The 11,601-nt window shown below is 24.0% G+C and overlaps 1 protein-coding gene across 3 annotated transcripts; it reads left to right on the top strand.

Annotated features, from left to right (window-relative positions):
* Positions 1 to 167: 167 nt before the first annotated feature.
* Positions 168 to 11,576, top strand: LOC100866870 (uncharacterized). 3 transcript variants are annotated; one of them, XM_086909352.1, is made up of 9 exons: positions 175 to 543; positions 1,522 to 1,665; positions 2,027 to 3,730; positions 6,990 to 7,106; positions 7,701 to 9,215; positions 9,299 to 9,583; positions 9,660 to 9,890; positions 9,973 to 10,154; positions 10,229 to 11,576. In XM_086909352.1, exons 1-9 carry the CDS (start codon positions 409 to 411, stop codon positions 10,665 to 10,667), a joined length of 4,752 nt encoding a protein of 1,583 aa, XP_086765478.1. In that variant the 5' UTR covers positions 175 to 408; the 3' UTR covers positions 10,668 to 11,576. The 3 variants fall into 3 exon arrangements, with proteins under 3 accessions (XP_086765480.1, XP_086765478.1, XP_086765479.1); XM_086909353.1 differs by lacking the exon at positions 2,027 to 3,730; XM_086909354.1 differs by lacking the exons at positions 1,522 to 1,665; positions 2,027 to 3,730 and having other exon boundaries at positions 168 to 543.
* Positions 11,577 to 11,601: the final 25 nt, after the last annotated feature.

Below are 11,601 nucleotides of genomic sequence, written 5' to 3'. Positions count from 1 at the left end.
TTTCAATTACTTTGTCAATCTAGTAATCTATATATAATGCTTCAAGTGTAGCGCGACAGCAGCAACCAATCCTGATTACAGTAAATCTATAATGCGAAAAAGAAATCGTCGATTGGTCAAAATTATAATAGTGCGGGGGAAGTGAATGTATGTTGGCTGACTCGAACGCGACTACATCCCCGTGCCAGTGAGCAAGTAGTAACGCTATCGTTAGAATTTTGTCTTTTGTTTAATTTCTTTATGTTTATTTTTTCGAAAAGAAGCTGAATTTAAAAATCGTGATATTATTGAAACGAACATCTAATGTTCGAAGATCTAATAGAAAGTACTCTAGCACCGGTTCCATGCTAGATTTTCAGTGTGCAAGTAGTCGAAAGCGTATTCAGGCAGCCTTCAACGTAAACAAAAATGGAGTTAGGGGAGGGAGAAGCTCAAATTTGTCGACTTTGTGGTCAATGTGAAAGTATATACATTGATGTGTTTGGTGAAGAAGGCACGAAACGATTTTTGGGCTTAAAAATTCATACAAGAATCAACATTCTGGTAAGTACAATATAAAAGGTGTGTCATGGGGTCCGGGCCCCAATTGTAGTTAAAGGAGGGGGTTAGAAAAATGGCCGGAGGGGCGTAGAGCATGTAAAGAAAAGATATCTTCTTTTTTTGTTCTTGTTGCATTATATTTTTTAAAAAAGTTTGATTTTTTTAGTTCTATTATAATACGAAATCCATATTAATATTAAGTTCATTTCCTATATCTCACTGTTTATTTATGTATTTATTTTATATGAAATTGTGTAGAACAAAAGATATAATTTAAATTAAATTTAAAGAAACTGAATAAATTTTTTTGTATGTAAATTAATTTTATGATTTAAGCATGTGCAATATTTATAAATGTATAATACTTTATACTTATATGTGTAATTATATGTGTAATTATATAGTATATAAGAATGATTATTTTTATTTAATTATTTATAAATCTAAATATTTCATTTATATTTAAACATTTGACATTAAATATTGATATTTCATTCTATAAAAAACATTTCATTTAAAATTTGTTTAAGAATTTAATATTTTGTAAATATTTCCTTTTTCAATTTGATTAGTGAAGAAATTAATTTAATTTTTAAAATGTTAATTTTTTAATATTCCTTTTAAGAATTTATGTAAGAAAAAATTGTTAATTTAGTTTTTAATGTTTATATAAAAATTAAGTTTTATTATTAAATATTTGTAAATAATTATAAATGTTGTATTATAATTATGATTATAAAAAATTAGAAATATATTGAAATTAGAAATATATAACATTAGAGTGGGTATTAGATTATAAGAATTTTCAAAATGGTGTATCTACAGAGCGGTAGGGTTTGAATTATAATATTCATAATTTTCTTTTCATAAAACACTATAGTTTTTCAAATTTTCAATTAAAAATTATATAGAATCAGATTTTCAATTAAGATTTTTAAAATCACATATATTTAGTATTTAGATATTTTGTTTGAATCGCAGATAGATGAAAGGGATCCTCTGCCCAAGGCGATCTGTGTTCAATGTCTGGGCAAACTCGAATTTGTTTGCGACTTCCAAGAGGAGTGTCTTCGCACCCAACAAGTGTTACGCGATCGATACATTCTACCATCCTTAACAGAGATTGTAAGTTTATATTAAAATTTAATGCATAGCTCTACCGCTCACCTATGATGCTACCAAAACAGTTCATTTCTTTTTTTGAATTTTTAATTATATATATAAAAATACATCATCTGGTATTTTGGTTCATAGAAAATGTTAGAAGTAATAAGGAAAATTATTCACAATTTTATTGAATAAATAATATATGTATATAGTAAATAATATATGTAGTATATATATATATATATTATATAATAAAAAGTACCATAAATAAATGTATGTGTACAAATAAATGTATCATAAATACCAGATTGAATTCATTTGCTTTAAAATTAATCAATTTCTAGTACCCACTTTTATTTTTATTTCAATCTATCTTTAGGCTGAAGTAAAGACTGAAGTTACACCAAGTACATCAACATACAACAACAACAATGACACCAATATAAATCTTAATTCTTCAAATGATGAGAACATTCAAAAAGTAGAACAGCATGTCTTAAGAACAACTACAAAAACTCAAAAAAATTCGAAGAATCAACAAGTAAAAGGCAATGAAGAAACTTCCAAAGATCAAACTAATATTCAAAATACGAATGAAAAAAATACTGAGAATGCACAAATTGTTCAGAAATGTGAGACAACTCCTACACGATGGCTTAGAAGTAGACAAAGTATAGAAACAACTGTTACAAATGAAACAGCTACTGATACACCAATTGCAAATAGACTTAGAAGTCATGATAATACTACTACGGAATTAACTGTTAGTCCACGTAGTTGTTCTAAGGAAAATAGTGAAAAATTGACTGGAAAACAGCAAGATCCACATACTATTCAAATTCCAACATCAGCATTAAATAAACTTCTCAGTATTGTGTCAAATTCTCCAAATATTGAAGTTTCTGTGAAAGAATCTAGAAATCAAAGCAGCGATATTGAAGATATTAGTTTCACAGTAGAATTATGTAAAAAGGAAAGTGATGATGTAGCTACTGCTCGAGCACGAGTATTTCCAGATCAAGGTTCCTGTTTGGTTGATAAGGCTATAGTTGGTCTTTTACAAAATCAAAGTTGTGTAGAAGTCAATAGTATAATAAATACAATTATCGACAGTAGTCTGAAAAATGGCAATTCAACAAAATTAGAAGATTCCGCTGAATTTGAACAAAAATGGCAAGCTTCTCAAAATCCGAAGGAACTTTTCAAGATTGATGGAGAAGAAATTCGTGTCGATGATAACGTTGAACACGTTGTTACAAATAATCAAAATGGTTATTCTTGTAAATTGTGTCGTAAGTTTTATGAACGCAAAGATAAATGTATGGTTCACGTGAAAACACATCTTGGTATTAAACAATACACATGTATTCTATGCAACGCTAAATTTGTATGTAAGTCTGATGTCATGAAACATATTCGATGCACTCATACTAATCCGAGACCAATACAATGTCCAAAATGTCCAAAGAGATTCAAATCAAAGTTCTATTTAATGGAACACGATAATGTACATAAAGGTGTGAGACCTTATTCTTGTACAGATTGCGGTCAAAGTTACCATCATAAAGTATCGTTACAACTTCATATGAAATCACATTTACCTCCGCAGAATTTAGCATGCGAATATTGTGGCAAAGTATTTCCGTATCGTACGAGATTATTAAGTCACATAGCTAGTGTACATTTAAAAAATCGTCGCAATTTTAGATGTCGATTTTGTTACAATCTTTATTCAAGTCTTTCAGTTTTGAATGAACATATTAAAACGCGTCATGCGACTACGTATACTTGTGAAGTTTGCAATAAAACGTTCAAAGTCGCGTCCAAATATAAGGCTCATGTATTACAACATTCGAATCCTAAGCCATTCGTATGCAATGTTTGTAATAATAGATATGCATCCAAAGCATTCCTAAATGAACATCTATCAAAACACGAAGGGCTGAGGAAACATATCTGCCAAAAATGTGGTGCAAGATTCGCTCAAGCTAGTCATCTGGCTGCACATCGGCACGTGCACGGTGAAAAAGAGCACGCTTGTCCGGAATGTGGGCGAAAGTTTAATAGGCGTGATAACATGAAGGTACATAGAAAAAGACACTTTGAAGAAAAAATAACTAATAATAGCAAACAAAAAAACACTTTTAGTGGCGAAGTAACTTCCACTACGTCTAATGAAAAGTAATAGTACTGAAATAGCTTTGATATTTTTGTAAAATTGTGTCTATACTATATAACAAAATATATATTATATAACAATGTTATATAATTGATTAGTAAAACTGAAAGGATAATGTTATATTTTTCGTATTATATGTATACAACAAATTAATCAAATATTGGTAGAGATTAAGATCAACGTAAGAGATTGTATCATATAACGCATTGCCAATCGATTCAAACAATATAATGTAAACATAAATTAAAAAGAATTTTTTTTTAATTATTTTTTAACTCTAATAATAAAATAAAGATCCGAAATTATATCGAAAACGAATATATTTACATTTTATAAAAGTTATGTTATATGAATTTCTCTAAACTTTTATATTTTTATGTTGGCGATAGCGTTTTTCAACGATGTTCTTGTTTTTTCCTTCACAGTTATTCATTGCATTGTATGAATTAATTCTTATCTTAGCAATGCAATTTCATTCGATTAATTTTTTAATGTATTGATTCAATTTTATCTCAAAACTATTTCTTTTTTATGTAGATCATTATCTTCATAGTTTACCTCCATATCTAATTCAACATCATCATTGTGTGGATCTTTTCATCCAGTTTATATATCTATTTCAAATGCTTTCATTTAGTTTTAGTACTTGTTATTGCCTTGCTTTTTATTTTAGCTTTTTTTTAAGTTCACATGTAAAAATTATTAGATTATTATATTTCTTATATTGATGCGTTTGTTTTTTAAAAATAATATTTCTGTATCTATGATTTTTTCAACATTTTGTTACTTTATCATTTAAAAATTTAGCTGTCAGAATGTTTTTTTTATTTTTTCGTTTTCCTATACATATAACATCTTACTTAATGAAATTATATATACATATATATTATGTTATGATATTTCTTTCAGTAATAATAAATTATGTTTTTTGTTATATAATATAGATGCAATTTAAAACTAATTTAAATCGGTTCAGAACTTTTCAAAAGAAATGTTTCTTTAATTTTTAATCTTATTCTCTTCAAGCGATATCTATTCAATAAGTTTTTAAGTGATTGTAAAATATTGCTGCAAGATTTAAAAGTAAATATTTGTTTAATCACGAGAAAGTTATTAATCATTAATTATTAATAATTCTTTTAAATTTTGGAGCAATATATTAAATGAATAATAGCAATACTAATCAGTCAATTTACTCTCTTCCTCTTATTGCTCGTATTTTTTTTATATTATATTAACCGCGGTTTTGTACATAATGTAGAAGTGCATTTAAGAGAGTACTGATATCATTTAAGTATTTTTTCCATTTATATATATTACATTAGAAAATATTTTTGCACGTGAAACGCTATTGATTAGAATTTACCAAAGCTGTAATAAAGACACACTGCGAAACATGACAAAACATTGCGATAACACAATAGAAAAAATGATCAGTTAAGAAAATCAAGAATATTATTGGATATATTGTTATAAAAAATTTGTATGTTTATTGCACAGTTAACTTCCTAAGAAAATTTAATGAAATTTTTTTCATGAAAAAAATTGTATACAATATGAATAGGGCTTCCAAAATCAAAACTTCTAATTAAAAAGCATATAAAAATAAAGAAAAAAATGTTTTCTATATATTTTTATAATTGTTTATAAAAAAAACTATAAAACTTTACATAATATAATGTGCAAAATATATTTTACTCTATTTTCGATTCTATTTTTCATAATATTTTTCATATAAATTATATTATATATATTGATAAAGAGATTCAATGAAATAGAATATAAAAAATTGAAATTTTATAAAAAACATTATTTTTGATTAACAATAAAAGTCTTTAGATATAGAACTTTGCTCGATAGATCTTATATTATTAAAAATAACAAAAATATTTAGCTACGAAAATAGTGTATACAATAAATTATATAAGAAAACATATGATTTACGATAAAAAATAGAATTGTATTATAAGTGCCTTGATCAACTTTATGCTATTCATATATTACACAAAAATATTAGAGAATGAAAAAAAGCGTTGATGATTTTTTGAATATGTATCACGTGCAATATTGATCTTTTTAAAAAGGAAACAAAAAATTATAATTTTTTGTGCTCAATATGAATTATAATATGAATTATAAATTATACTGAATATTTTAAAAGAAATTATAAATAATAATTAATTTATTTTAGAAAAATTTTTTAAAATAATGAATATAAATTTTTTCATTATTTTTATGTAGAATTTAATACTATATATAATATATATAGTGTGTAGAACGAAATTTATTTAATGAAAGATCAGCGTTACTATAAAATGTACTATTAAATAATATTTCAACATATTCAGTATAAAACTATGAACTATTTAAATTTTCTTTTTATAAAGTGGTGTCCTATTTATTTTTTCAACATATGAGCATAAAAAATTATATATTACATTACTATCTTTCGTCGGAACAAATTGTTCCTGTGAGAAATTAATAAAATCGTGCGAAGGATATTGTCTATAATATTTACATTCTTAGATAATATAAGTGATAAGCAATAACTCTTATTTTGTACAAGAAATTTTATTAAAATAGTTTACTTTTCTATCTAAGAGATAATAAATATATCGAATAAAGTATATATATTATGTGTATATATGTATGTGTATATATATATACACATACATGTACATATCATATATACTTTTAAATAAAGGTCATTAATGTGCAGTATGAATTAGGATATATAACGATTTTCCAATAATAAAGAAAAAAGCATATATTTGTTTAAGGATTCTACAATTTTTCTGAATAAAGGTACGATATTTTTGGGACCGCTAATTATTTGATTTTTACTTTTATTTTTTCCATTCCACTTTTTACTTATTTTGCATGTTTTCATATTTATCTTGCATGTACATAAATAATATGGTTCAAGGTTTGTTCTAATATCAATAATGTTTCTGTAGAATTCTTAAATAATAAAAATATGTTATTATTTAATTTAAGTTTATTTAAACCTAGGCCTCTTATTTAAATTAAAATAGATAATTCGCATTAACATTATTAAAAAATAATTGAAATATCACTTATTATCAATATTTTATATTTGAAATTTTATATTGTTTATAAGAACGTTCATTCTTTGGACACAGAAGTTTTTTTGTTGTTTCAGGTAAAAGAAAATGATGGATTGCCACAAGTTGTTTGTATACGATGTTTGGGCACACTGGAATTTCTATGCGATTTTTACGAGCGTTGTCATCTTACGCAAAAGGAATTTTTAAAAACTGTAAGATATATATATATAATAAATTATTATTTTATATATATATATATATATATATATATATATATATATATATATATATAACTTAATGTCTTTTTAAAAACGCATAGATTTTTTATTCATTACTAAAGAAAAGTTCTTAGAAAATAATTTGTATATTTAAGCCCTTATTTTTAATCACAATATGATACTTTTTGATACTAATTTGATACTTTTATATAATATAAAAATCTTATTAAAAGATATTTTAAAATTATTATTTGAAATAAATTGAAATAATTCCAAAATTAACAAAAAAATAACAATAATCATAAAGAATTTATTATTATTATAAAGAATTAATTTATTTATTATCTTTATTTATTTAATATGATTTCAAAATTTTTACTTTAAATTCAATTATATTATCAAAATATCTTTTGCAAAATTATAATATATGTGTGTATATATAATATAATTATAATATGTAAGTATATATAATATAATTATAATAATTTAGAAATTTTTTAATATTTTATTTTTGAAGGATTGAAGGATTAAAAATATTTTATTATGTATTCTATATAAGTGATGATATTTAAAATATTTTTTTTTCAGAGCCAAAATCAAAATATAATAAATGAGAAGTTATTGCAAGATTCTACTAATGATACAGAATCAGATAAAGAAAACAATGTTCCATTTATAAGTGAAACTAAATGGAAAGCAAAAATTTTATCATCTGATAATTCAAAAAAATTAAAAAATTATCTGTCTGAAAATAATACATCATACAGGATCAAAAATAAAGAGGAAAGCGATAATCATGTAGATAATAATATTTCTATTGATAATGTTCATTTGATTACACAAACACAATTAAGCAATGTAATTTCTAAAAACCAATCTATAATAAAAAATATAATTTCACATGAAAATATATCAAAAGATGATCAACATAATGCTACTAATTTAAAAGAGAATATGTATAATTTAAAAGAAAATATTGTGGAAAAAACTATAAATTGCATAACAAGATCAACAAATGATTTAAATACATCTCAAATAAATGAAACAAATGTTAATATAAATTTAGATCAACCTATACGACGTAAAAGAGGGCGAAAAAGTAAATTAGAAAAAATGAGAGAAGTAAATTTAACAACAAACTATAAAAAGAAGATTCAAAATCATCTAAGTGACAAAAAAAGAGATAATGTTAATAATGAATACAAAAGATATTGTTTGCGTGCTATTTGTACCACTACTAAATCTGATAGTGTAAATAATAATGCTACAATCATATCTAAATCACAAATTAAACAAACAGAAACTGAAAAGGTGCCAATAAATACATCAATGAATGCAAATTATACCAAAGGTAATAAAGCTGATACAATCATTAATAAACTAACTGTAATTGAATCTGATAATAAAAATTCTATAAGATCTAATAATTTGAAAGATGCAGAAAAGAATTCTGAAAAAAATAAAACGATATCGATTATTGTGAAACAAGAGAAAGGAGAAACAGAAACTTCTTCTAAACAATTGAATCAACTAATTCTTAATCAAATACAAAGTCAAAAGTCAAAAGTAGATCAAGAAAAAACAGATTTATGCGTATTAATGGAAAAAACTGAAAATATAGAAACGAATTTAATAGCAGAAGAAAGTATTATTAAATATCCTGACATAAAAATTTCTTCTGATTATAATAATCAACAATCAAAAATATTCACAGAACAAAATCGAGTGACTGTTATAAAGTCTTCACAATCTAATGATGTAACAAATTTAAAAATAATGCAAGAAGATTCTACAAAATTAAACAATAGAATTGATATAACAGATCAAAATACTAAAACTGAATTAGAATATAATCTTAATGAATGCTCATTGCAACAATTAAGTCAAAATAGTTTTAATAAAAATCAGAGTAAAAATAGATCATTTGGCAAAATTTCCGAATTGATAAGTGACGAACAAAAACGAACTATTGAAAGTTATTATACAGTAGATATGTCGATTGTGAACTCAGAAGAAGTACAAAAAAATATAACAATAATTAATAAAAAAAACATACGTTGCAATATTTGTGGTACTTTTTATCTTAGGATGGATAAATGTCAGGCAAGTTTAAAAATTATTTTGATTATTGACATATAGAAAATTATTTGAATATAATGAAATAATTACATATTAAAATATTATAGGTACATATTTGGGGACATTTACAAATGAAACCTTATCAATGTAAAGCTTGTGATTTTGCCACGGTTACTGTTAGTAATGTTCGTTGCCATATCAGAAAAAGTCATTTAAAGATTAAGCCATTCGCGTGCCATCTTTGTGAAAAGCGATATGTAACTGCCATTTTATTAGAAGAACATATTAATACTCATACGGGAGCTCGTCCATATAAATGCAAGCTTTGTGATTTTGCAAGTTCCAGTAGACAAATATTAAGTTATCATAATGCTACTCATAAACCATTAAAGGTATTATCAAAAAAAATTCTGTATATTAAATAACACATATTTATCATTTTATTTATTCTTTTTTTAATTATTATAGGATATTAGTTGTAAAATTTGCGGTAAAGAGTTTTATTCAAGAAGCAGATTACGTGCACATATGATTATACACAATAAGGACAAAGCTGTTATGTGTAAATTGTGTTCTGCTTATTTATCTAATGCAGAAGCATTAAAAACGCATTATAAGAACATTCATATGCAAGATTATGTTTGTAATATTTGTGGTAAACACGTCAAGTCTAGAAAAGCTTTGCATAATCATCAGAATGTAATACATGCTTTGCTATATAATCTATATACAATTAGTTACTAATTAAAAATATGATTATATAACTAAATTTTGTTCATAGGTTCATGCTGCTGCAAGATTTAAATGTACTCTTTGCCCAAATGTATATAAGACTAGCCAAATATTAAAAGAACATCTTTTAAAGCACGAAGGTATTAGAAAGTATAAATGTAATATTTGTGAAAAATCATTTGGTCAACAATCTCATTTAGCTGCTCATATGGCAGTACACAGTAATATTAGGTAAGGTTTCTTAATAATATTTTAATAACATCTTAATAGCTTTTCACATCAATTTAATTATATCTTATTCATAGATTCCATTGTCCCGGATGTGATAAGCCTTTTAATCGGCAAGACAATATGAAAATACATACTAAACGATGCAAACCATTTCTGGCAAATCCAAATCTAAAAAATCTTTTAAGTAAAAGAGAAAGAACTATATCGTTTAATAATATAGCAGAATTAACTGCAGAATTGAAGAATGGAAATGTAACAAATTCAATATCAGTTCCTCTCAAAAATCAGAATGATAAGACATTAGTAAAGACTGTAGAAGAAAAACAAAAGACTGTAATAAATCTCTGCAAATTAGGATTAAATATCTCTTGTATTAAACCAACAAATGATAAAAGTTGTCCTGATCATGTTACAAATTCTTTTGAAAAGAATGTAGATAACAATGATAAATTAATTTCAGAAAATGAAAAATTGTTAGTTTTTGAAAATATTTTAGGACCAGAAAATTATTAACAATTTTTTTCTATGAATTATATGAATCAATATAAGAAAATTTCATCATTAAATATCTTATAAACCAATACAAGAAATATTCATATAATTACAAAATTAAATGATTTTTTTTAAATCATTATATTTTCAATAGAGTTCATAATTTAATAATACTTAGAATTTATATTTGATATATTTAAATAATCATTCCATACAATTTATTAAGCTAAGATTTTAATTATAATTTAATACTATATTATATCAATTTTTAACTAATGTGGTTTAATGTTGTGCGATATTTTTATAACAAAATATGTTATATTTTTTCAAATTTATCTATAAATTAAATAGACTATAGCATATGAAAATACTATGTAAAAATCGATATGCATGAATAATGATTTAATTAATATTATCTAAATCATTATTTGTTCAATAATCGTGTATTTCGATTTTTATCTTGCTTTGATGAAAACTTCAATTATAACCAAAGAAAACACCTTGCTATTATAAATTTATTACCTTTTTACATAATAATAGAATAAAGTTTCATCAAGGTGAAATAAAATACTCTTACGCTTATTTACTTACTAGTAAAGAAATAAGACTGATAATTGATATAATGTATTTAACTTTATAACTAGAAGTTCCTATTAAAAATAATTAGGCCTTAAAAATTTATTTCACATGGGAATAAAAATCTCAATGTAATATTAAAATTTCAATCGTGATTATTATCGTAATAATGAATTTTTATCATTTAATTTTTTTAATTAAAATAAATACAATACTTGCCATTTAAACCAAATGAAAAATTAAAAAATAAAGACTTCACTTAAATTGTATTTTAATATTTCATATTCTAAAAATGTAATTTATGAAAATTACTTCAATAAAGTTTGAATAAATTTACTAATATTCTTCAAATAACATTTGTAGTTTATATTATATATTA

The sequence above is a fragment of the Apis florea genome, unplaced genomic scaffold (assembly GCF_048593485.1).
Source record: "Apis florea isolate Af1SG1 unplaced genomic scaffold, ASM4859348v1 contig_3158_pilon, whole genome shotgun sequence".
Taxonomy (NCBI): domain Eukaryota; kingdom Metazoa; phylum Arthropoda; class Insecta; order Hymenoptera; family Apidae; genus Apis; species Apis florea.
The sequence above is the reverse complement of the archived record's forward strand: the minus strand, read 5'-3'. Positions and strand labels throughout refer to the sequence as shown.